We start from the raw sequence: 26881 nt of genomic DNA on the forward strand, positions 1-26881 counted from the left end.
TACGCAGCAGATGCCCTTCCTGCTGCAACCCATCACTGGGAATCTTTATATAGTTGTCAACATGAATTCACAGGGGTCCCTCACGATAACGCAGTTCACTATTTGCGGCCTCACAGTTTTGCAGATTTTATTCAGCAGCACATTGTGTTCAGTGTCCTGATTGGCTGTAGACCGTTGTCAATCAATCTCCTCCGTGTCTCCTGCACAGTACAGAATGCATTCAGCTTGCCAAATTAACATAAATGTGCGATCGCTAGCAGTGTAATCCGAAAAGATAATGAATGAATAAATAACATGCGAATGTGCGCACCCGGTGTGTGTTACTTCCAACTGTCATGTGCGCATCTCATCCGGTGTGAAACCCCCTAAAGGATGGAGTCTGCTTTAGCATTGCAAATCAGTGACTGCAGTTAAAAGAACATTAAGCTGGATGCCAACGTTATCCACACAAAAGCTAAAAAGCTTTATGAACCTTTTGCTGACAGAGATGAAAAGTTTGCACCTGACAACAGGTTTTGATCTTTGGTTTCATTTTATTATACTGGATTTTTGTACAAAGTTTTTGAACTTTGAGATTTTAAACAAGAGAGAAAAGTGTGAAAATGTTAATGCCTGTCTGAAAAAAAGTGTATAAAGTGTGCAGTGAGGGGTTTTACTGCCTTAACACATCTATAATAATTGTCAAAAATAAAGCGGACTACTTCGCAGATTTCAAGGGTTATTATTAGAATGTAATTCCTGCGATAAACAAGGGACCACTGTATTTTGAATAATTATTATTTTTTTATTTTAATAATTAACAAATTCAATCAAAATATATACTACATTATCACCAAAATGTAAAAAAAAAAACAAAAACAAATAAAAACGGTTATGTTCTCTTAATAAAGTTATGCACAGCCAAATTAAGTTTCATTTAAACCATTTATATAATTAAAAAAAAAGTCTAATTCATGCATATATGTTGATATGAGTGTATACTATTTAAATCAGGGGTGCCCAAACTTTTTCATATAAATGGCCAAAATCCAAATATCACTGAGAGCTGTGGGCCAAAGGTAAATATACCAAACTATATTACAATAAAGCTGCCATGGTTAATTTCCCCATTTATTTTATAATATTTCAAAATAAAAAGAAAACATTACTTTAAATCGTTTTAACTAATGCAGAACAACTTTTGAAATGATAACATTTTGCAATAAAACAACCACATTTATAACACAGTGAAGTTCAATACTGAATACAGTAGTCGAGCAGAATCTCCCTTCAACTTGATTTGCTCACCAAAGTCTCTGCATTGTCAGGTGACAGTATGTACATTTTAAACAAAATCTGATTCATTGACACAATTTAATTGAAACATTTAATTTTAGTTAGCCTTTAGCTATAAAACAAACAAAGTGTTACATTACATTTGAATTGACAATCTCAAAACCATTCCCATCATTCTCTCTCTTCTCAGATAAGATGGCGGGCCAAATCAAAGGTTACCATGGGCCAACTTTGGTCCTAGTTTGGACATCTCTGATTTACAGTAAATTAAAACTAAAGTCAGTTTTGTCATCTTCATAATATTAGATTTGTTAATAGATCACATTTAAAAGTATTATAATAATATAATATAATTTGTTTGTTTGTTTGTTACACAAATTGATGCTTAATGAGCTAAATTGGCCATAGTGTATGAGTGTGTGTGAGAATATGAGAGTGTATGGGTGTTTCCCAGTACTGGAAGGGCATCTGCTGTGTAAAACATATGCCAACGTAGTTGGCGGTTCATTCTGCCATTGTGACCCTTGATAAACTGATCAAAGGAAAATGAATGAATAAATGTATCTTGATGTTTTTTGGTTTAACAAGTCCCCCTGATAAGACTCTGTGTGTTCCAGTGCGGTGTTTCCCTGGACCAATCTTCTGGTGGTGGTGGTGGAGCTGGAAGGTTCAGAACAAGAGGCTTTGGACCTTGTTCCTCTAGTGACCAATGCAGTCCTGGAAGAGCATTATCTGATTGTAGGTGTAGTGGTGGTGGTGGACATCGGCGTCATTCCCATTAACTCTCGTGGAGAGAAACAGAGGATGCACCTGCGGGACGGCTTTCTGGCCGACCAGCTGGACCCAATCTATGTGGCATATAACATGTAGCATGAGTGTACGCGTGTATGTTTGCGTGCGTGTGTTTTGCCGACTGCACATGACCAGTTGGGCGAACTTCCGCGAACGGACACTTACTGGGAGAAACTTTACAACAAAAAGCCAAATGGAAATTCTCAATTGGCAAAAGGATTCGGTCTCCCGATGGGAAGAAGAATCGCCTTTGCTTCTGCTTGTGTGCGTCGCGCTTTGTTTTTAAGTGAGGTGTTGCGACATCTTTTGTTTTTACTCTGCCCTACACGAGCGAAGGGTATTTTTAAATATCTGCATACCGTGGCGAAATGTGCATTTTAAGTTTACAAGTTTGCCGACAATTTGGAGTTAACTTGTTGAAAGAATAAGTAGGCTAATTTCAGACACTTCATTTAAAAAAAAAAAAAAGAAAAAGGTACGACTTTGGTACGTACGTCGCTGCCGTCCTTCTGCAATTGTTTTTCAACCTTTGTAAATGTCCTCGAATAGCAGGAAGCAAAAAAACAAAAAGCGAAAATACGTCCCCTGCTTTTTCGATTCCTCCATGTTTAATAACATTGTACAAAGCTGAAGGCGAACACAAAGTCAGTTGATATTGTGTAATTATGTACAGATAATAGTTCTTATTTATTTTGCTCTTTTTAGAATCGGTGAGCGAAGACATTTGGAAATGTTTTCCTCATTAAATAATATTGCTGATATAAAACATTGTATCATCTTGAGTGAGTCGTATCACATCAAGTCTATGTAAAAATATAAATATACATACAAATATATATATAAAAAAGAAATCTATATATATATATAAAATAAGATCTATGAATCACCAATGAAACATTTCTAATGCAGTACTTCCCACTTGCATGGTGTCTGTTGTAGAGCGAATCAACTGACCAATCAAACGTTACCCGATACTAATAATACAAACTCTTATGATGATGTCAAACGTGTGTAGCCGGAACTATAAAAATAACGCCCTTATCAAGAGAAAACCCTCAAAATGTGCCTGGAATTTTGTTTACATTTGCTTTTCGATTTAAATCTACACCGTATTTTGCTTTTTTACTTGTTTTTTTTAATCATTACGTGTGATTTTATCATTATTTATTGACACAGGCTCTTTACACAAGTGCGTTTTTGTTTACCGCTCATATTTTCACATACAACGTTTCAATCTTTAGTATTTACGTAGTATTTACCTTTGAACCCCTATCAGCTGATGTGGAATACGCTCTTGTTTTTAATCGGATTATGTGGGAAATACATGCTAAGTAAACGCCGGCATATTGTTGGCACATGCAATATGGGCAAAGCATGAAAACGTGAGCGACTGGCTATAACAGCACAAACAAATCGAAGAGATAATAAAGAGAGCCGTGCCATTGTTCTCCATTCTACCAGCTGCATTAGAAAGGACGTGTTTTCCGAACGCCTTTTCCATCAAATCCGTTAACGACGAAACTGAATATTGAGGATTTGATTCTTTTTCTTTGCCGCATCCTGCCTCAGCGATCGATGATGGGCATCAGATGATAATCGTGGAGATCTACTGCAGATATCACACCCTTTGGCCTCGCCGAGGTCTGTTTTTAGTTTTATTTTTTAGAATCGGTGTCATAGACGTCAATACTGTGTATGGGAACTGAGTTTACACTTATTCCGAGAGTGACGATGCAATGTTCGCTTATTTTGACGTTTGTTTTTTTTAAGGAAAAAAATAATAATATGAAGGAAAGAAGAAGTCTTAAGCTGTTCAGAAGCTTTAGTGTTGCCATTCCCATACAAGCGGCCATTTTAAAAAGGAAAAAAAAAACGTGCACATAAACTTTCAACCTGTGAAGTTTTTCTCCCTTTTTTTTTGTTGGAAATCTGGACGTGAGAGAGTCTGCATGGTGTATGTAAATATTGTTGGTTAGCGGAAAAAAAAAGACAAAAAAACAATTTATTTTGTATGGTGCAGGTGTGTTTGAAATTCTGTTTTGTACACATGATTAAAAGTATTAAATGACACTTTTATAGAAGCCTGCTTTGGCCTACGTTCACAAAATATGGTGCAATAAAGTGCTTTGATTGGTAAACTTGTCATTTTTAGAAAACAAAAAGCGCTAAACTATTACCGGTTGATATGTTTTATTTATACATAGTACTGTTACATAATGAAATGCAAGAAAAGGGAAACGTTTACACCACATTTTAACTCGTATGCACATGTAAGACAGATGTTCGTATAGCACACTTCTCTCTGGGTGTCGGAAATTCTCAGTAGTCATTATTCTGTCCGCATAAATATAAGTTAAAAATGAAATTTGCATTTAAAAAAAGGGTTACTTGGCATTACAAAGTGGTGTCAGATTACCCTAGAAAACCAAAAAGACATACTGCATCACCGATGACACGCAAGATTAAAATTAGGTACACACAACCTGATTTCATGCACACTGGAATGGAACAGATTACCGTTAAAATCACAAATATTGTTGTTTTTTTTTCCTTTACAGACTGACTTTATCAAATACACAGTCGATGCGTTCATGAAATGTACAGATGCTAACGTGCAAACGTCATCAGTCAATGTTAGCGGCAAACAGTTATTTACATGTAGTGCAACGGTGAGGTTGGGAAGGGAGCGAGAGAGAAACAGAAACCTGGATGTATCAGACTTGATTTAAGACGCATCCAGAACTTAAGAGAGAAACAGAACAAAGGTGCGCGCGCAAGTATGGTCCTGTGCGAAAACCTCACATTTTCCCCTACATCCTTCAGCTTAGACAAAACTCTCTAAAGATAGATCTTACTCATTTGTACTTAGAATTTCTTATTGCAATATTTAAAGGTATATTAATCCACCTCAAAATTCTAATTTTAGCATTTACTCCTCATCGTGTCATTCCAAACCTGCTGTTTTAATGAAAAACACAAAAGGAGAATCTTAGTAGTGCGTTCAAGCTGCTCTATTTCCATAAAATGAAAGTGGATGGAGTCTAAGTGCAGAAATTTTCATAGAGCAGCACTTAATATCAGGTTTGGAGCGGCTTGAGGAGATTTTTAAATCATTTTTAAGTTCAAAAAGTGCCACAACTCTCGGTGATAAACCCCTATAGAGATAATTTCTGATTGTTTACTTTACACTGATCTCTGTACAATCTTAAGTCTGATTTCAATGTTGCAATATAAAATCGTCAGGTTTCGTTCATTCTTCCTTAAAGGACTGGTGATATTTCTCCACGCTTCACTAAGATTTAGTATGCAATCTACAGAAATGGACCCTAAAATTAGCACATCATTTAGTTTTTCGTTACTAATGAAAAGGCCTATTAAAAGGTGTATCCATGAAATGTGCATATTCATTAATGGAAGATTGTATCGTTCAGACAGACATGACTTGCCATCTTTAAACCCTGTTCCCCAAAGAAAAGAAAAAAAAAGACATCACAACTACTGATTAAAAACCAACCGTCGAGTTTAAAAGCACCAACTTCACCATCTCAATGCAAGAGGCTGACATTATTCGCTCATATAAAAAAGTCAAATATCTACATAGCTTCAGATTAAGTTGTGTTTAAAAAGATAACTAGTACTTCACATTTCAGCTAGTCTGTCTTGTAAGCGAGCAAGGCTGATTTCTGTCGTACAGCAAACAAAAAGGTAAAACCGAAAAAGGGATATGCGAAAAGAAAAAGGATACCGTTAAAATCAACCTCCGCAAAGATTGTGCAATCCCGCACTGGCTTGCCCTGTTAGCATTCATCGCAACTCAGCAAAATGTCCCCGATAAAAGTGTTCGGTGGAGCTGGGTTTAAGATGCTGGCTACAAATCAAGAATCCGTGGGCAGGGGGGAGTGTGGGAAGTGTTAAAATCTACCCAATAGCGTGTCTCGTGGTGGGTGGAGTCAAGAGGAAAGGGCGTGTCCTGCTGTAGCTCATCTCTTCCGGCGGCAGGTACGTTTGTGATCGGCGTGCCAGTGCTCCTGTTGGCATTTGATGGAGCAATATGACGTGTTCCAGCAGCAGTGGTACATGGCCTCTTCTTCACAGTTATAACACTGAAACGGACAATAAAAAAAGATATTATTGAGACACAAAAACACCCACAAGAGCTGTCAAGTAAAATGTATTTCTGAACTTCCGCAGCTTTGGTTAACCAGTTTAGATCACTTCCACATTTGTGTAGTAGGAGGGAGGGTGTGCTGGTATCAAATACAGTTCCTGGATGACCACAACTCTGCACAATTTAGATTCAGCACACCTGCTCAAACTAATTGAGCCCTTGAGGCTTGTTTGAAACCTACAGGTAATGTGCTGAAGCAGGGTTGGAACCAAACTGCAGAGCTGCGGCCCTCAAGGAACTAGATTTGACACCTGTGTAGGTGTCTGATTGGATGGAAAACTGTAGTGCAGGTTGAGACATATCTTAGGGTAATTTTCCCAGAAGAAACAAAAACATCTGAATGTATGTGTTCTTCTGATAAATATGAATTTTGTTAGTGCTTTGGAACACACACACCTATTTAAAATCTATTAAATTTCAAAGCTAATATACTGTGTATTGACCAAAACAGTGTTGCTCAACCACATTCCTCAGGGACTATCGGCTCTGCACATTTTCCATGTCTCCTTAACCAAACACACCTGATTCAGATCATCAGCTCATTAGCAGAGACTGAAAGACCTGTAATGGGTGTCAGACAAAGGAGACATCCAAAACATGGAGTGTTGGTAATCCTCCAGGAACGTGGTTGAGAAACACTGGACTAAAAGACTCAAAACTATTACCTCAAGAAGTATTTTAATAAAAAGGTGTGCTTTTTTAAGCTAAAATCTAAAATAATAACTAAATCTGCAAAAACTGCATTGTAAAACCTGAGAACAGTGAAAATTACTAAATGAAATAAGTTAGTTTAACTTAATAATTTAAATAAGTTACTTTGACCTTATGAAAGAGTTTCAGAGACTCATAAACTAATAATATTATGTAGAACTCAAATGAGTTATGAATGAGTTAATCACATTTTGTGTGTTACCTTAAATGCTAGAAGCAATACCAAGCCAGCTGAGTAGCTAGTTCTTTGGACTTAATTTGTTCTTTTTACTGAACTTGATTTGATAACTGAACTTAAAATGTTTAAGTAACTTATTCTCTAAACATTTGATGATATCAACACAAATAGATGTTTATAACTATTTTTTTGTTTTACAAGTTTACAGTACTCCAAGTTTAGTTCTCTTACAGTACTAAACCATTTTGTTTCGAAACTTAAGTGATTTGCCGCAATCAGTTTCCTCAGTTTAAGTTAACTTATCGGGTATTGCAGTGTACATACTAAATTTAGAAAAGTAATTCAAGCAGTTGTTTAAAATGAAAATTTTTACATTTAAATTATTTTAAATCAAGAAAATAGAAACACTTTGCAAGTTCTAAGTATGTTCTGGATATGTTCCGGTTTATTTCTGGTTTTGTTCTGGATTTGTTTGCATTTAGTTATTGTTGTGTTCTGGGTTTAACGTTAGTTCTGGCAAGATATTAATAAATCAATCGCCTAACTGACACATTCAGTGTGTTAACTTACAACCGATATCCCTAATGTTTATATATTTTTTATAAGACATTCCAGCCTTTGTTTACATGAATTGCCGCTAAGACTTGTTATGACATAATTTTATGCATTTTTCATCGCCAAGCCCACTGACCGGAAGTTCTGTGCGCGCCCTTTTGTCGCCTGAAGAGAGCGCGCGTAAGTCTTCCGCGAATCCTATTACGCTTCTAGTAACCATTTTAATATCATGTATATCCCGCTCTTTATTTCTCATTCACTCGTGTTTTTATCACGTGTATACTTAGCATTAGGCTATAAACATGGTGCTAAATACCACCTGTAAATACAGTTCAGAAATATATAAATATTTCAACACAAACAAACGGCACAGCTCGAGGATTAACGTTGCCTTCTAAGTTAGTGAACAAAACCATGGCTACCCAAACACAAGGTAATATTTCAGAGCTTCACTAAATGCTCTGGTTCTGAAAGTTTCTTAATTTATTGCGTAAAATAGTCAGGGTTGCCAAATAAATCCTGTTTTGTTCATCGACAGAAGAACAACACGACGGCAGATCACGGTTATTGACTCAGTAATTGCTCTTCATTTCCTATTTCTGCACTTGGAGCGGAAACATTTCCCAGTAGTTCAGGTGAGTAATAAGCTGGAGAACTATTTCTCATCTCCTAGCAACTGCTAGAAGCTATAAATAGATGGTATATACAACAACATGGTGGGTAAAAGAGGTCTTCAGGGGACAAAATTACAAAAAAGTTAAATAATAATATTCTATATATACATAAAATATAAAATTGCTAAAATAAAATAATAAAGTTTAAATACAAGATTTCAAGGAGATGCTCAATGAGTAATATTCTGAATGAGAGTTTACCGGACTCAAACAGCAGACTATTTTAGCATTAATTAGACTTTATGATGCATTCAAAATTTGCATTGAGTTTTGCATTGGATCTAGTATAACATAAGGTTATAAAACTAAAGTGTTAACTAATATCTTGATAGCTTTATAATAAATACACACAATAAATCATTTATTAAGCTTTAGCATATGGTGAGTTCATTATTTGCTCAGCATTAACTCTACAATAATAGACGCAAGCGGTTTAACTGCAGCCGACTTGTAAGCATGTGTAATGTGTTTATAAATTGTGTTTTTATTCTTTGTGACAAATTGATTTTTCATTACTAAATCAAGTGTTGCATTATTTATAAACTAGTTATTTAAGAGTAGATGGTTGTTAATACATGTATTTAATAATAAACTATTAAATCAACGCTTGTATATTTTATTATTCAGGCATATAGTAGTGGTTACTGTGTATGTTAGTAAATGCTTTAATAACACAACTTCATGCAGTTTTGTGACCTAATCTAAAGTAAGGACTATTTATGTGTCAAAATCCCTTATAAATGACAAATAAAGGCTCAGTATCAAATGAACAATAATCATTGCAATCCTATCTAAAAAATAAGATTAAAGTTTAAACATTGCAGAATAACAGGAGTGTCAAAATACAACATAAAATTGGATTAAAAGAAAAAAAATCTATAATATGATGCAACATTTCAATGCTATTTAGCGATATTTAAACTGCAGTCATTTTATTTTAGATTCGGTTTCATCTCTGCATCTTCAAATGAAGAGAAATGAATAAAGTCATTTATGTTCTTCTATTCTGTTTAGAATTTCAGTGAGCCTTTAGTTATTAGGTATAAGGGATTTACAAATCATAAACATTCCTGAGTTTAGATTAGGTCACAAAACTGGATAAAGTGGATTTAATAAACCATTTATTAACACAATTAACTATTAATAAATGTCAAATAATCAGATATATCAATGCTAATTTGAGTAGTTTATTAATCACTTTCTTATGCATTCAGAATGATCTTTAAAAACCACCAACTATTCTTAAATAAGTAGTTTGTAAATAATGAAAAACTTAATGTAGTAATGAAAAATGTTTCATTAAAGTATGAAAAGTCAATTATTAATCACATTGTATATGTACTTATATGTAGGGGAAGATGAAATCTACTGACATTTCTTGCTATTTCTGCAAAGAATTTTGGTAAAAATCTGCAAATTTCTGCTGAATTATAAATTATTAATATGTGAAATAAAAAATAATATCTTTTTAACTTTTATTTAATGTTTAAAATGCAAACCCAATTAGATTCACTTTATTTGGTAAACAAAGCAAGTCTCATTATATATCTATTAAAAGACAAAAAACATTACTTTACAAACTGTATTGTACATTAATCAGATGAACACTTTCACATTAGTCAATAATATTACTGTGATTCATTAAAAAAAGAATAAATATAAATGTACACACATTTACTCAAGTAAATAAACAGAATTAATGATTTTAATTAAAAGAATTAATTAAAAATCTGCAGAATATTGTGCGCACTGATTCGGTGTGGGCCTACTTTTAAGTCAAGAAAATAGCATGTGTAGCTGCAGTTATAAACTGCTCACTAATGTTTATTAATGTAGAGTTAATGCTTACAAGATGATGAATTCCGGTAGGATGCCGGTAGGATGCTTAGAACTTCCATTTACAGCATTTACGACTGGTAAATCTTAATCCGAAAATGGGTCAATATTTTGGTGACTTACATTTGTTTGAGTTGCTTAAAAAACAGAAAATGATCACTTTAGTGATGACAATGCTCCATTTAAATGGATGCCTTCTGACGGTAAGGGTAAATGCTTCTCAAATGTTGTTTTTCCATTCCTATTAGATTGCATTATTTAAATGATCAGTCCAGGAGGTGGCGCCGATCAACAACAGTACGAGTTCAAAGATGTTAAAAGCAAGTAAAAAGGATTTAAATTTAGGTTTCAAAGATGTCCGAATGTGCCTGTTCATATGCATCAAGCTGCCGACCGGAAGTTTGAAGCATCCTCTTTACGCATACACGCAAAGCAATATAGGTTAATGTGGCATTTTAAGAAAAAGGTCTATGTGATTATACTATACATGGGATGATAACTGTGTTCCCAAGGTATACCACGGTTTGGAAAAGTCAAGGTTTTAAATCGCCAAAATTTTCTGTAATACCGTTCCTGAGGTATGAGTAAGATTTATTTACTTTTTTGTTTTTTGTTTTTTAGAAAAAACAGTATCTTCAGCAGAAAAAGATATCCAAAGATGCTGTTTTAAATTGTAAAAAAAAAAAAAAAAAAAAAAGGTGTTTTTCAAAACTAATAAAGACAGCAGAAATCAATAATTTATTGGAATTATTTAGCCTGACATTTCTACTGCTTCAATTTTTTTTAATCTTTCACAAGTTAAAATAGATTGTGAAAAAAGGGGAAAGAGGTTTGTTTTTTTACCCAGATATTTAAAAATAATATATTTTAGAGCAGTAATCTTAATACCGTGATATTTATATTAATATATTATCATTCCGTCAGAATCTTATACCGGCCCATGCCAAGATCATACTCTAATACTTAAAAAAAAAAAAAAGAAATTACAAATTAATTAATGATTTGTCTTAATTGTTGAAATGTTTTGAAAAAAGATTTTCATTAAAAAAAAATCTTTTATTTTTCTTTTTTTCGGTGTCTACTAAGTTTGTATCAGCAATAAATGTTCACTCACCCACTGCTTCTTCTTGGTCTGTGAAAGAAGTTGTTTATGCTGAGACACCATCTTCTTCATCTCCTCCATGAGCTCCTCTTTGCACTTCTCCTTCACCTGTTTGCACTTTCTCTCCATCTCGGCCTGCGTGCTGGACACCGCTTTGTTCACCGCCTGCCTTTTCTCTTCCTCCATCTCTCCTCGCAGCTGTAAGGACGACCACACTGCTGAGTTTGCAGCAATTGTTTCACCCATTTCCATCAATGGGGAGGGTTTCATCACAAAAAAATCTGGCCACAAGAGGGAGCCAAATGTAGGTCCAAAAAAAAACAAAAAAAAAAATTTTCTCACCTTGTCCAGAGCCTCTTTCAGGACTCGTTCGGTCTCCCGTTTGTTCTCCGCCTTCATCATTTCTTTAACGTCGCTGAAGATCTTGGAGTATTTGTCGTGGCACATGTTTTGGCAGTTGCCTTCATTTACTGTCTGTGTGCCTTTGTGGATCATGCGAGGGGCCGGAGAGGAAGAGGATGAAGGGGAGCTAGACTTTTTGGTCTGCGTGGAGACGGACATACGCTCCGGCTGATGTGGAACAGCTGTTGGAATCTCTTGACTAGAACTGACTGCTTCCATCTCGGGCTCAGGTTCCTGATAATACAGGAGGAGACTGTAAGGGGCTGTTTACACCTGGTCACTTTATACATTCTTTTCTGATCGGAGAGCTATCAGATTGTGAAAATGGCCTCTGAAACACACTCTAGATGAAGCTGGACATGTCTAAATGCATCTGGTTGTTGAAACCGCTTATGTAAATTTTATTCCACCCAAAATGTAAAGAAATAAACGTGAGAGCATGTTATTGGCTTTATGGACATACAGTTGATGTCAGAATTATATTAGCCATAATAAATTATTAGCCTGCTGTATATTTTCCCCCAATTTCTGTTCTTTTTTCACCACATTTCTAAACAAAATAGTTTTTATAACTAATTTCTAATAACGGATTTCTTTTATTTTTGTCATGACGACAGTTCAAGACACTAGTGTTCAGCTTAAAGTACAATTTAAAGGCTTAATTTGGTAAATGAGGCAGGTAAGGGTAATTAGGCAAGTCACAACACTGATTTGTTCTGTAGACTATTGAAAAAATTATATTACATAAGGTGGCTATTAATAATAATAATAATAACCTTAAAATCTCTTTAAAAAAAGTAAAAACTGCATTTATTCTAGCTGAAATAAAACAAATAAAACATTTTCCAGAAAAAAAAAAATAGAAAATACTATGAAAATTTCCTTGCTCTGTTAAACATCATACAGGAAATATTTGGGGAAAAACAAAAATAATAAAAAAATAAATAAAAAAATAAAATAAATAAATCACGCAGGGCTAATAATGTTGACTTCAACTTTAAGATCGCTAATGCAACAAGCAGCAACAAAATATGCTGTTTCGTTTGTTTATAAAAGTTTTTTTTAGAAATAAGGTTGTACACAAATTAAACATAAACCTTTTACAGTTTTAAATATGGGCTTGCGCATATATGTACAACAAAAACAGACACTCATGGGCCGATCACACCGAACACTCGCACACAATAAGTAAAGTCTAGATCGGATATGTGGCCGACTGGAAGTGCGATATGCACATCAAAATAGCAGCATTTTTTAAGACACCATATACCAATAATTTATATTTTTACAGTACTGTGACGGTTAGGGTTGGAGTAGGTGTTAAAAAAATACAGTTTATTGAGTAATTTAATAGATAGCATAAATAAGTCTGTACAACTACTGTTTTTACGTTACTGTGACAGTTGGGTTTAGGGTTGGGATGGGGGTAGACATTAATAAAATACAATAAATGGGAAATTTATAAATAATATAAATAACTCTCGTCAACTTCCAGCCACAACCACATCCGATCTAGCAACAACCCACACAATACACAGCTGATCCAGTCTGATTCAGCTTTTTTCTTGTCAACAAAAAAGGCAGTGTGATGTGCCTCGCGTTTTTGGAACGTAAAACGTTCGATGTGATCGGCCTCTAAGGCTGTTTGACCACTGAAGCATTTTGTGCTGCAGAGAGGTGAGCACTGTTCTAAAAATGCTCAGCTGTAAGCATTTTTGCAAAGCTGCGTTTGTTTCAGTCAGTTGCTATTAAACAGAGTTGCCCCACTGTACCATTACAAGTTGAAAGTCTTTTGCCGTGTCCTAATTTACATACCATCCATCTTAAATAGTTTGTGAAAATAGATATGTTGAAAAGAGTATGCCAAAGGATCCTGGATGGTCTACTATTTCAGTTAGAATCTCAAAGTGTAGAACCATCCGTACTCACATCGCTAATATTGCCCACATTACATTGCGTCTTGGATGTGAATTCGATTAGAACTACAATCTCAGAGGGAAAAAAAAACAAACTACAAACATGGCTGATGTGTGAGACCAATCGTCAAGTAGAGAGGCTTTGGTAAAGTTGTTGGAATGACTATTAATATCTAGCCACTGAGACAATATTTAAATCATGTTTTCAGTATTATATTTAATCTGCAACAACGATGCCAACTCATATAAAGACATGTTTGGACATTAACTTCTGATTTCTGCATAATTAGCTAAACACCTAAGGAGATTTTTCTGCATGAATGCTAGTGAATGGCAGATTAACCTGCTGCCAAATCTTCAATAAGGTAGCTAATTAAATGATTGACATGCTCATAACCAAGCAACATAACGGTCCGTTAATGAGGAAGTAGTATGTCCTAAAGCTTGCATACTCTTCTGTTATGCGCTTTTCTTCACAAAAGTAGTACATACCTTTAGAATATAGTTTAAGTATGTGGTCGGGACACAGCATTTAGTAGATTATTTGTTGACATTTGAGGGGCATTGTCCCACCCATCCTCCACTGTGATTGGATGGCTAGTTCAATAGTGACACTGATTGGCACTGCACATTTCAACTTGGAACAGCTGGAAAAATGTAAAATGCTTAGCGCTGACTGCAAAACGTTCCGCTCAGAGTCTCGCTGCACTGCAGGCACTCAAAAATGCAGCGCTATCATTGAAAACAACAGAAAACACATGCTCTACTAAAAAAAAAACCCGCTTTGGTGGACATGCAACCTAATTCTGCCACCTGTCTTGTGTGATTGTGATGATGTTTGGCACATGAGTGAAGTACAAAGCCTCCTATAGCCAATATATAAAATCATTCGTATGCTGAATAAGATAAATTAAGTTTCTGTAAAATCTAATATATTATTGAAATAAATCACGCTGTATCTGATGCTTTAGTCAACATCACCTCATTGAATTTGTCTATAGTTCTGGATTTAAGGTTCAGAATCGTATCCGTTTAGCAGAGGCGCATTTACTGTATGTAGCCAAATGTGAATGGAACCATTTTCATAAATCAGATCGCTATCTGATCAGAGAAAACACAATAAGTGAGCCAGAGTAAATAGGTCCAACATATATATTTTAAAAATAATTATGTGGTACAAACCTCTTCTTTGGGCTCGGCGACTTGGGAACGACGGCTCTTTTTAGCCTTGGGCTCTTGGTTGACTCTAGACTGTTGCAAAATTCAGAAGGATGTTCAATAAAGTCTTGAAAGGTGAACGGTGACATTTTCCATGCAGCAGAAAAGTGCTCACCTGCTCATTGGATGTGGACGAGATGCTTGACTCAGCTTCTTCCTGTCGTTCTTCCTGCCTTTCGTGCCTCTCTGACCTGTCGTTCTTTTCCTCCGGTTTGCCCTTCCAGGTTCTGCCCTCTCTCACAAAGCGCTGGTGGAGCTCCAGCTCATCGCAGGCCTTTTTCCAGCCTGAGCTGCGCTTCACCTGCAGCTGCTGCACACTGACCGTGATGTCCTGGATGTTGTCAGAAGGAATCCATGCCCTACAGCAAAACAGACACAAGCTTGTTATTGTGCTCACATTAAGCTTTTGGTCCAGGTCTACAATTAAGGAGAGTCAAAACTCAGTAGCGTTGGGCAATACAATAACTTCACAAACTTTTGACTTCTAACAGCATATGTACAGTAGTCACCTATTGTGTAAATATGATCAGATATTTAAGTAACATTTCAAACATTCATCTAACTTGGAATTTCAAATCTTAACAAGTAATTCTAACTTGCATTAAACATCAAAATTAATATTTGGATTATAAAAATAATTAAATTGTCGATGATGATAGCCTCATTAGCATATAGCACAGCTAATGTCCAGAGTTCCAATCCAGGGATAAAGACCTTTTCTAATCCAATCCTCTCTCTCCAACTTCCTGTCTAAATACTGTTATATGCTAATAAAGTCAAAAACCACCAAAAACAAATTTAATAAGTATTACATTGTGTGAAGCTAGTGTGCATAAATACGAACCATGCAATATCAATTTTTAGTTCAGAAAACATTTTAATATTAAACGTCACATACACTTCTCTGAACATTTCTGAATGATTACATACAACTTACTATTCAGTGAAATGGATTATTTCACTTACTAGTGCTAATAAACCATCATAAACCATCAAGACTAATATAGTAAACTTCATAAGCTAAAATTATCATCATACTGATTAACTTTATAACAAGATGGTTGGTGGCAAAATTAATATCAAAATAGTGCACTGCTAGCCAAATTACCAGAAATGAAAACCTCGATTATCTGAACACTTTGCATCAATTTAAATTTTTGAATGATTCTTTTATTTTTTTAAATTATTATTTTATTTACAATTATTTTATTTTTTTATTACTTAGTTATTCATTATTTCCATCCCTTCCCAACCAGTAGCTCATGTTATCATTTGTACAGTAAAAATTCTCAACTATTATAGGTGGGACATCTTTCTAATAAAAGCACATATTCTTTGTGATATAAACATAATTGAATGAAACAAACAAATTATTGTTATTTGTTGAATTCTTTAAGCTCAAATACAGATATCATCTGAAAAAGTCACATTTAAATTATAATGTAAAAAAAACAAGTTCTTACCTTGGTTTGTGCTAATATGTTTTAAGAAATAGTATCACACACACATACTGTTTATATACATACATAATATATACATTGAAAAATACATACAATTATGTAGAATGTAAAGAGTATCAAGACATTTGTTTTTTTAACAATAAGCAAAAGAATAATAATAATGATAAAGATTAAAATTGGTTTATTGCCACAAATTTAGGAAAAATATTTATCATATTGACGTTACAGAAATATTAACCGAAAATCGGAGGAAAAAAGGGGAAATTGCGTCAGTTACAGGTTATAAATTTTGGTTTCTTTTCCATTAATTAATATATATTAATTAATATATTGTGAATATTTGATATGTCACCCAGATGTAGCTCAGTCATTAATTTAGTTTAGCTTTTGATAAGGCTTCTGAAACCTCATTACTCTAGGCCAGGGGTCGGCAACCCAAAATGTTGATAGAGCCATATTGGACCAAAAAAACAAAAACAAATATGTCTGGAGCCGCAAAAAAATAAAAGCCTTATATAAGCCTTATAATGATGGCAACACATGCTGTATGTATTTATATTAGCTATATTAGCCTACTACAAAAATGACTTTGTTGGCTACAAATACATACTGAGCCTTCATGATTAAATGTTTATTTCCCTGCAGTGCATCCTGTAGAGAATGACGCGCCACGTGACTACTCTGTTGTACGATGCCGTCTCAAGTTTAACTTAATTACAGTATATTAATGAATTATGTTTAATGTTCAAGTTTAACTTCATTACAATATTAATGAATTGTTTAATGATCAAGTTTAACTTCATTACAATATTAATGCATTATGATTAATTATCAAGTTTAACTTCATTACAATATTAATGAATTGTTTAATAATCAAGTTTAACTTCATTACAATATTAATGCATTATGATTAATTATCAAGTTTAACTTCATTACAATATTAATGAATTATGTTTAATTATCACGTTTAACTTCATTACAATATTAATGCATTATGTTTAATTATCAAGTTTAACTTCATTACAATATTAATGCATTATGATTAATTATCACGTTTAACTTCATTACAATATTAATGCATTATGATTAATTATCAAGTTTAACTTCATTACAATATTAATGCATTATGATTAATTATCAAGTTTAACTTCATTACAATATTAATGAATTATGTTTAATTATCACGTTTAACTTCTTTACAATATTAATGAATTATGTTTAATTATCAAGTTTAACTTCATTACAATATTAATGAATTATGTTTAATGTTCAAGTTTAACTTCATTACAATATTAATGAATTATGTTTAATGTTCAAGTTTAACTTCATTACAATATTAATGAATTATGTTTAATTATCAAGTTTAACTTCTTTACAATATTAATGAATTATGTTTAATTATCAAGTTTAACTTCATTACAATATTAATGAATTATGTTTAATGTTCAAGTTTAACTTCATTACAATATTAATGAATTATGTTTAATTATCAAGTTTAACTTCATTACAATATTAATGAATTATGTTTAATTATCAAGTTTAACTTCATTACAATATTAATGCATTATGTTTAATGTTCAAGTTTAACTTCATTACAATATTAATGAATTATGTTTAATTATCAAGTTTAACTTCTTTACAATATTAATGAATTATGTTTAATTATCAAGTTTAACTTCATTACAATATTAATGAATTATGTTTAATGTTCAAGTTTAACTTCATTACAATATTAATGAATTATGTTTAATGTTCAAGTTTAACTTCATTACAATATTAATGAATTATGTTTAATGATCAAGTTTAACTTCATTACAATATTATTGCATTATGTTTTGCTTTGATGAAATTAAAGAAATGCAATAAAGAAATCAGATTTTTTTATGTTTTTTTTATTTTGAGGATTCCAAAAAACAACATCAAAATGAACGTGCACAACGTGCCCCTTATCTGGGCAACAAACAGTGCAATAAAACGCAGTCTGCCATTTCCATTTCAAGATCAGCTCGAGTCATTCCTGTGAATGTGCTCAACCAACACAATCTCACGGCAATTCGTAACTTTTTCATTTAGTGGCTAATTCAAATAAATTCGTACGATCTAATTCGTACAATTTAGTACGATTTGCTTTTCCCCCAATGACGGTTGGGGTTAGGGGTTTGCATATCAACGATCGCACCTTGTAAATAATTACCGTTGAGTGAGTGATCGGGATGGGCTTAGAATTCTCTCAGGGAGGGAAAATGAGAAAGCGTGCCCCGCTGTACATCTTTGGCAAAGACAGCTTGCGCTCCATGGCGCATCACACAGCCGCCGGTTTGTTTACAACAGCTACCTGCCTGGCATCCCGCCCTGCTGATAGAAACGTGTGTCGCAGGCTATGACGCAAATCTTCGTTGACAGAAATGTTGAAATTAAATATTCTACACACTTTTACAGCATTGGAAAACGTTAAGATTGTTTGTCCTCCTATAGAAACCATATTAAAACAAAAAATATATTTTCCTCCCTCATCATTTTCCATTTTTAAACATTTTTTGAAAAAGTTCCAGGGAGCCACTAGGGCAGCGCTAAAGAGCCGCATGCGGCTCTAGAGCCGCGGGTTGCCGACCCCTGCTCTAGGCAAAACAGCCAAAGCAACACTGTGTGCTTGACCTTGTTATGATGCGTTCGAATTTCCAACTGCAGCTTTCACACTTACTGAAATAAACCGCACTGAGTTATAGAACAAATGACTTCATTTAAACATACCCTAAACCACATATTGTCAATCACCCTAATATAACCCTAAACTCACCTTTGGTGCTGGTGACCAAAAAACCGGACATCCACCTGGTTGCCCTCCCTCTGCATCACCTTGGCAGGCCAGTAACCAAAGCCCTTCATCCTGGCCCAAACCAGCTCATGATTCGGAGACTGAACACAGACAAACATCTATTTTTTTAGACTGGCAAATGCAAAACAACAGGCGTAGATGTCAAGAATTAAGTGTCTGGATCTGTGCTTACACATGGGTAGCAGAACCAATTGTCAGGTCGCGCATTTGAGAGATAAAAGCAGGTTCTGCACAGCATTAACTCATTCAGCTGGAACATATAATTTATATATTAACATAAATCTAGAAGGAAAAGCACTCAACAAGTGTTGCTCTTTCTGACCTCATGGCATGTGTCGTTATAGAGAAGTCTCGCAATTTCAGTCTGATCGCTGTTGACTGTTGACAGAGAATGAGGAAACGGTTGACACCTTGCTCCACACAGTGTTTTATTTATAAATCACACCAGTTTTTAAACCTCACCTCCGTGCAGAATGGCGGTGTTGTGAACTATAAGTTGAGCATCAGCCCTGAACTCCTCAAAGCTCTTGTACTTCCCATCTGAGATGTTCTGTAGAGAAAAATAAACATAAGAACATGCCAAAACCGCTGGGAGATCTTTATTTTTAATTCGTTTTTACCTCTTGTATGTTTTCCACATCCAGAGGCGTGTGGATCAGTCTTTTGTATATGGGCTGCTTTGCCTCTTTGCCTCTCTTGTGCAGGTCTACAGCCTATCAAGATCAGATTAGAAGACAACATCTAAATCTGTTTCACTTTTTTATTTTAACAGAAAATACGCAGACGATTAAGTGTGAAGTAAAAGTGTGAAACGCACCCTTTCCTTCATGCGTCCAAGAATGAACTTCAGGTATGTTGTCATTTCCTGTTTGTTCAAATTCTTCCTTTTACTGCCCTGTTAGTAAATATCATCACAAAAAACAAATGACTCATTAACCACATCATCTGCACTAAATTACTCTCACAATGGTTTAAGGTTTCAAACGAATAAATTAAAAGCATGTTTGTGAAATACTTCAATTTACATTCCTGAGGATTTCATATGGGTGAGTAGTTGTTTGACCTTTCATCGTCAGCATGACACAAATCTATTCTACATTATTTGGTCGGATGTTTGTTAGGGCTGCACTATTAATCAAAATAAAATTGCGATCTCGATTCGACCCTACACACAATCTTTATTCTGCTTTTTCTAAGATTCAACCATTTATATTTTCACCGTCACAAGAGAAGCATCAAGGCGGTTGCACAAGTCTTCACATTGATTTATATACATTGATCAGCAACATGGACACCTCCAAATGGTGTTTAAAGAGTCATATACTGCATTAATAAGGTATAATTCACCCAAAAATGTCATTACTGTCTTCATGTAATGATGTATTCGTAGCCGCGAAATCACACGAGCTGACCCTGAGCTGTGTGTTTAAGCCATACCTGTCAACATTGGGATGTGAAAATAAGGGATATGCCCACCATAATAAGAGACCAAAAAAATGTGGTAAAAAAAATGCACACATCCAACATTATAATGAAAGCATACGATTGCTTTTCTAACTCATTACGCTCATTTAATACGAAATTAGTTGTGTTTGAAAAAACCCCACCAAGATAGACATCATTAGATGTTATTATTATTAATTATGTGTATATTTCTGTTTAAAAACGCACCCAAAAGCCAGACTTTCGCTCTGCTTCAAATCGCATGTACAGAATCTGTTTGGGAAACAGCGTCTATTAGACTCTATGGAGCACGTCAGCTGACAGTCATGCACCATTTTATGACTGTTTTAAGTATTGCATAGGAGGGGTGACGGCACCTGTAATGAAAAGGAAAGGGAATCACGCTGTTTTTATAGGTGTTTTCTTGCCTAAACAAAGCGAAAGCACAGAACAGACACATATTTAAGAGCAAGGGGCGGCCCCTGGTGGTTCGGCGGTAAGGGTTGTGAATAAGGGAGGCTCGGCTCTTTAATGTCTATTTGCCACCCTTCAGAGAAAGACTGAAAATACAGGAGAAATACGGTAAAATACCTTTACGGGATGATAGCGGGATAGAACTGTAAAATACAGGAGAATCCCAGGAAAAACGGGAGGGTTGACAGGTATGGTTTAAGCTACCACAAAGAGAATGTGTGTGAATGTAGTCTACTTTAGTAAACAGAACCTGCGTAGGCTGTGAATAACATGTAATAATGTTTATTGTACAGGACAATCGTTTGGGAGCCGTGCGGGAGGTATGATTTGCATGTATGTTTTTTTCCCCCTTAGAATGACGGCAGCCATGACATAAAACGCACTCAGCAGTGAAAGTGAAACCGAAAATGCGCACATAATTTAAATGATCATATCGAATTTTAAAGCTATAAATTAAAGACCAGGACAAAGTTAAAGTCTATTCAAGTCCATCATTGCAAGTCTTTACAAATTTTAGCATTTTAACCAAGAGTAGACCAACACAGGCCTAAAATTATTATTGTTGTTTTACCATATGTTTGCGAAATAACAATAATAATAATAGCTGACTTGTATCAACTTTATTTTACATTTACAGAATTGTGAGAAAATCATGATCGTAAAAAAGAAAATCCAGCCAAAAAGAAGTCAGCCAGAAATTCTCATTGTGCAACAATATATCAATTCAATTCAATCTTCATATGTATAGCACTTTTACAATGTAGATTGTGTCAAAGCAGCTTCACATAAATAGTCATAGCAAATTGGAACAGTGTAGTTCAGTTTTTTTAGTGTTTAAGTTCAGTTCAGTTTAGCTCAGTTCAGTGTGGTTTCAAATCACTACTGAGAGTCCAAACCAAGTGTGCCGCAAGCCTGCGTTTGAGTGAAGGTCTCGGCCGTTAGATCGCCCCCTGGGGGCTGGCTGCAGTACAAGTCATAAAGCCCGCCTCCTCCGTGTTAATGAAGGAGACTTGAGCCCAAATAAAAAAATTAATTACACTTGCAGTAAAATGTCCCGAAAGATAGTTCTGGTCGATTAAGGCACTGGTTATTGTGCTGAAATAGGTGCAGATCTTCATTTTTGTAAACAGTTTGTTTTTAGCAGTAATTTAATGCTGGGCGTGTCATCGTGATTGACAGCGGTGATTGACAGTTTCTCAAAGCGCGGCGTCTGAGCTTCGGCAGAAGACTGAAGTGTTATTACTCGATTTCTGTGATATTTTACTATGACAAAATGAGTTCAGCAGTAAACTACAGTTTCTGACATACATGATCTGGTGGAACACTGTTTATTCGCTAAGGTCAGAGCTTTTTTCGGGCTTTATTAGTTTGCTAATACACGCCTAGCCACCCAGATAGCAAAATACACTGGGGCCAGTTCTTGCCTGCCGGAGACTTACCCCTCAGACTGACTACCTCTGCTGGACCTACTCCGGATGCCTGGACTCACTGCCCGATTCCAGCCTGAGTCATTGAGCCAGATGCGGCGGCCGAGCGAGCAGGCGCTGCCGCATGCGAGCCGGAATCAGCCCGCGACGCCGCGAGTAGGTTATGCGCTGATGCCCGGAGCTGGCGCGATTGAATCTTCATTATATAAAACCCTCACATTTGTTAACGTTATTACACCCATTTTTGTTGATATAACAACAAACGCATGCTACTATGTGAACGCAAAGTGTATCACTGAGTTTAACCTTTGAATAAAGATGCAAACAGCATAGCAGTTATTTAAATAAAGGACAAAATAAATAACAATAAACCTGTATCGATTGCACAAGTATTAAATAATAATAATAATAAATACGAAAATGACAATAAAACTGCACAATAAATTAAACCCATTTAAGTACGGGGTATACAGGAGATCGTTAGCAGTAATTCTCTTTGTGTTTAAATAATAATCTCCACGTTGATCTCCTGTAAGGTTATTTGAACTTGCTTTACAGGACGTCTCTGCATTTTAAGTTTTGGCATGTTATTAAGTGATCTACTGAATTTGCTGTTATAAATCATTATAAGGTTCTTGAAATCGAATCTTATATAACCTAATAGAGCTGTAAATGTTAGATATTATTTATTTACATCATTTACTGTTGGCGTTTTATTTGAACACTCCAGCTAACATTAAAATGAATGTAAATTCCTCGTTGCCAGATATAATGAAAGCATCGAATAAACCAAATGAAAACGGAGGCAAAAAAATTAAATAAATAAACAATTCAAGCGAAAATGAATAAACAATATACTATGTTACAGCAGATAGACGTTGTATTAATAGTGCAAAGTTTTTTTGCACAAATTGACAAATTGCAGGGTTGGGATGTGTAAATATCCTGTTGATATTTAGTAATCTTGCTGTATTTATCTTCTAAACGCACGATTGTTCCCGCATGGTAAATCGTTATGGTGTGTAGGCTATATTTTGGGTTCTGTTGATGGCTAATTAAAAATAAAAACCTTTCTAAAAATGTATGTGTTGTTTATATGTTATTGTTCATATTTTACAAGTGTTATTTCTACCCCTATGAAGATAACAAATACCAACAACAAATATAACAATAAGAGAATATATTATTTGTGCTCATATTAAGGCTAGAGTGTATAAAAGATCGTTTATTTCTGCAGTCCAGCATGTATTGCTTTTATTAAAGTTTAACAGCTTACATCACACCGTTTTTAAACCGTATATTATTGTGTTTTTTTAATGTAAGTGCTTCTATTTACATCAGTGAGCGTTTGTTATAGTGCAGACACCGGCAGTCGAGTGAGAAGTTCGGGGGTCGTGGTTGATTTTACATAAAGCGTTTGGTTGGAAGCTCGACTCCGCTCATTATCGCGGCTCCTCCTCTGGCTCCATCAGACAGTCCTTCTGCGCATGTCTGGCTCCAATTTCAGCAGTCTTTTGCGACAGTTTGTGCCCGTCAAGCAGGCGTTTTGCCCTCAAGGCGTTCAATGGCAAAAGGGGCTGTCGCGTCGTCCATATTTTTTACAGTCATTGGTCCAAACACTGAAGATTATGATGATTTCTCTTTTTACAAGAATAAATTACCATTAAAGGTCCTGTGAAGTGCTTCGAAAATGTCTGACGTATACTGAAAAATGAGAGGGCGGGTCAGAGTAGCTCCTCTCCTTTTTAAAAAGCAGCCAATAGCATGTTGTTTAATCACAGCTCTGCCAGTGAGAGTGGTTGAGCTCAAGTACATCAAATGTGAAGCATCTTGAAGGGGGCGGGGCATATCAGACACTAGAGCATTTGATTGGTCAAGATTTGATGAAAAACTAAAGTATGAGGTGATCTGAAAATAAAAATGTTGATTCATTTAGCCAGAAGTGACAAACTACAAGGTTTACATATTTATATTGGTTTTATAGCTTCTAAATGCGAATTGTGTCATTGTTTTTACCTCACTAGCTTATAGATATCCTTGAAGACTAATATACCGATGACTAACATACTGATACTAACATCTAAAATTTCACTGGACCTTTAAATGTTTGTTTTTTATGGAAAGGTGGATAATTTCAGGAGACAAAGTTTATATTAAGTCAAAGAGGACTGACCAAAATCCCTGCATTTTGATTGACATATTCTCTGTAATTTAGAAATGTGTTTCCAACCAATTTCATGGATTGAAAGGATTCATTTCATGGACTGCAAATTAATTTTGCTGAAAATGAAAAGGAGAAAAATAATTAGGATTAATCAATTAACTGTCATTGTGAATAATATACGTTTTATAAAAAGTAACTATTTATTATCATGTGATTTTCTCTATCGTATTGTACGGATGTTAAAAAATGTATTACAATTCAATTACAAGTACATACAGTAACAGGAATCTAAAGGTGCTTTAGGAGATATTGGAAAACACTAATGTTAAAGCCATATCTCCTGAATGCATGAACACTAGACATCACTAGAATACATCATGTAACATTCACCAAAGAGAAAATAGTACAGATAGTAATTAATTACAATACCAACTACCTAAAAGAAGGTAGGCTGTCGATGTTTGGCTGCCATTCTCTGTCTGAATGCACCGATGATGTAAAGTTTTCTGCAGAGGTATGCAATTACAGATTTTGACAGGCAAGTAGGACAGCCAATTGTAATATTCGGACTTTACGTTTTGATTGGATGAACATATAAACACATTTGGACCACTTAATTGAATGTGCAGAGACTTTTAACCAGCATAACAAAATAGTTACTCTACAATCACCTACTGCACCTTTAAGTAATCTAGATTACATACAAATAGTTTTTATAATTATTATTCATAGAGATACACAAATAACATGAACTCAAATTCAAAGGGGAAAAAACTAATAACAGAAAAAAACCTATAAAATTTAGTCGATGTAGCCAGATGTGTGTGTCTGTGTGTGTGCGCATTAGGCTTGGGCGGTAATATGGTAATATGGTATACCACGGGATCTAAATATAGCCACGGTTTTTAATTTCGATACCGTTAGACCATCATAAAAAACAATGCACTTAAGTAGTAGACAAGTATTAAATAATAAATATTATTCATTTAATGCCTACAAATGCGTATGCGTGAATGTCATCACAGGACAGTGTGGAGGAGAGAGAGGGAGAGGGTGAGGTGGCGAGTCGAGCACCAAGTGACCTGCAGTTTAGCAGTATTTTCGGTTTCGACCGAACGAAAAGGGAGATGTGGTAAATACAAACTAGAGGTCTGCATTCCTGCTGCTGTACTGCGGGAGCCGACCAAATTTTTTGTGGTGCGGTAATGAATTCCCTAATAAAGCGCGGGAGCGGTCGGTAACTCTGGTGTAATTTGAAAGGGAGCGGGCGCGCGGTCTAACAATATCGCTCCCGAGCAGGCGCGCATCTGCGTGGATGCTGTTTATTTGTGTGTGTGTGTGCGTGTGTATGTGTGTGAATGAGAGCGCCCTGTGCAAATACCGGCGCATATACGGTATTCAGTTTCTGAATGGTTTAGGCACAAGCCAACAGTTTGGTGACGCTGTCTGAGCCTTACGTCATAATTGTTTTATTATGCACAGTAATACCGGATACCGGGGTAAAATAGGGAGGAGGTTTGACGGTATCAAAATTTGGATACCGCCCAAGCCTAGTGCGCATGCAAAATAAACTGGGTGTACAGGTCAAAGTTTATATCTAAAATAAATACATAAAATGCACAATATGCATAACAATAAAAGCATTATCCATAAAGGTCAGAAATAGTATCAAAAATTAAGCAAGAATAATATCAGAAATGTTAGCATTACAATGAAAATTAAAGGTACTACACAAAACTTTAAATACTTTTCACCAAATAACAAGTAATGTGGTTATTTTCCTAACGATGGGCAAAATAATTGCTGCCAAGCACCACAACAGAACTTGGTCAATTAATAAGACATGAATGGGTCAAACAGCATTACCCAAATCTTTTAGTTTTCTAAACGCGTCTATACTCACCCTGCAGATGCCGCACTGCCAGTGGGAGGTCGTGTCCCGCGGCCGGTGGTCTTCCGACACACACCGTAGGTGGTAAACACGGAAACAGCCGTCACACTCCATCACGTCTCCAGGAAGGTGACACTCAAAGCAGTACCAATCATGACTTTCTGCCTCCCAGTCCTGAAACACACACAGTACAGTAATGCACATCCCCGCCCGCCTGGGCCAGGAACAAGACCACTGATCCAGGAACACTTTTCCCTTTCATAACCTGCAAATAAAACCTTATAAAACAGCTTTAAGAACAGCTCTCTTACTCTGACTTCTTTCTTTTTTGTAATTGTGTAAAATGTAGAATTGCTGAA

At 35.3% G+C, this 26881-nt stretch overlaps 2 protein-coding genes and 1 long non-coding RNA gene across 21 annotated transcripts in view; 2 read left to right on the plus strand and 1 right to left on the minus strand.

Annotated features, from left to right (window-relative positions):
• Positions 1-2637, plus strand: part of dip2ca (disco-interacting protein 2 homolog Ca) — a 196978-nt gene extending 194341 nt beyond the window's left edge. For all 16 annotated transcript variants that reach the window (XM_073940841.1, XM_073940843.1, XM_073940842.1 and 13 more), the window contains one exon: positions 1893-2637. In XM_073940841.1, the coding sequence (XP_073796942.1) occupies positions 1893-2145 (253 nt within the window). In that variant the 3' untranslated portion in view covers positions 2146-2637. The remainder of the gene's footprint in view (positions 1-1892) is intronic.
• A 1603-nt stretch (positions 2638-4240) lies between these two features.
• zmynd11 (zinc finger, MYND-type containing 11) overlaps positions 4241-26881 on the minus strand; it is a 34097-nt gene continuing 11456 nt past the window's right edge. For 2 of the 4 annotated variants that reach the window (XM_021470178.3, XM_021470177.3), the window contains 12 exons: positions 26535-26696; positions 19941-20018; positions 19744-19836; positions 19586-19673; positions 19446-19501; positions 19296-19373; positions 19085-19203; positions 14943-15186; positions 14792-14860; positions 11634-11927; positions 11304-11489; positions 4241-6170 (listed from right to left, as the gene is read on the minus strand). In XM_021470178.3, coding sequence (XP_021325853.1) covers positions 6048-6170; positions 11304-11489; positions 11634-11927; positions 14792-14860; positions 14943-15186; positions 19085-19203; positions 19296-19373; positions 19446-19501; positions 19586-19673; positions 19744-19836; positions 19941-20018; positions 26535-26696 — 1590 coding nt within the window. In that variant the 3' untranslated portion in view covers positions 4241-6047. 4 annotated transcript variants of the gene reach the window in all.
• Positions 7840-20020, plus strand: LOC101883694 (uncharacterized). The gene is made up of 3 exons (XR_002457752.3): positions 7840-8112; positions 8218-8314; positions 19896-20020. It is a non-coding gene; the product is annotated as an uncharacterized lncRNA (long non-coding RNA).

This window comes from Danio rerio, chromosome 24 (genome assembly GCF_049306965.1).
Source record: "Danio rerio strain Tuebingen ecotype United States chromosome 24, GRCz12tu, whole genome shotgun sequence".
NCBI lineage: Eukaryota > Metazoa > Chordata > Actinopteri > Cypriniformes > Danionidae > Danio > Danio rerio.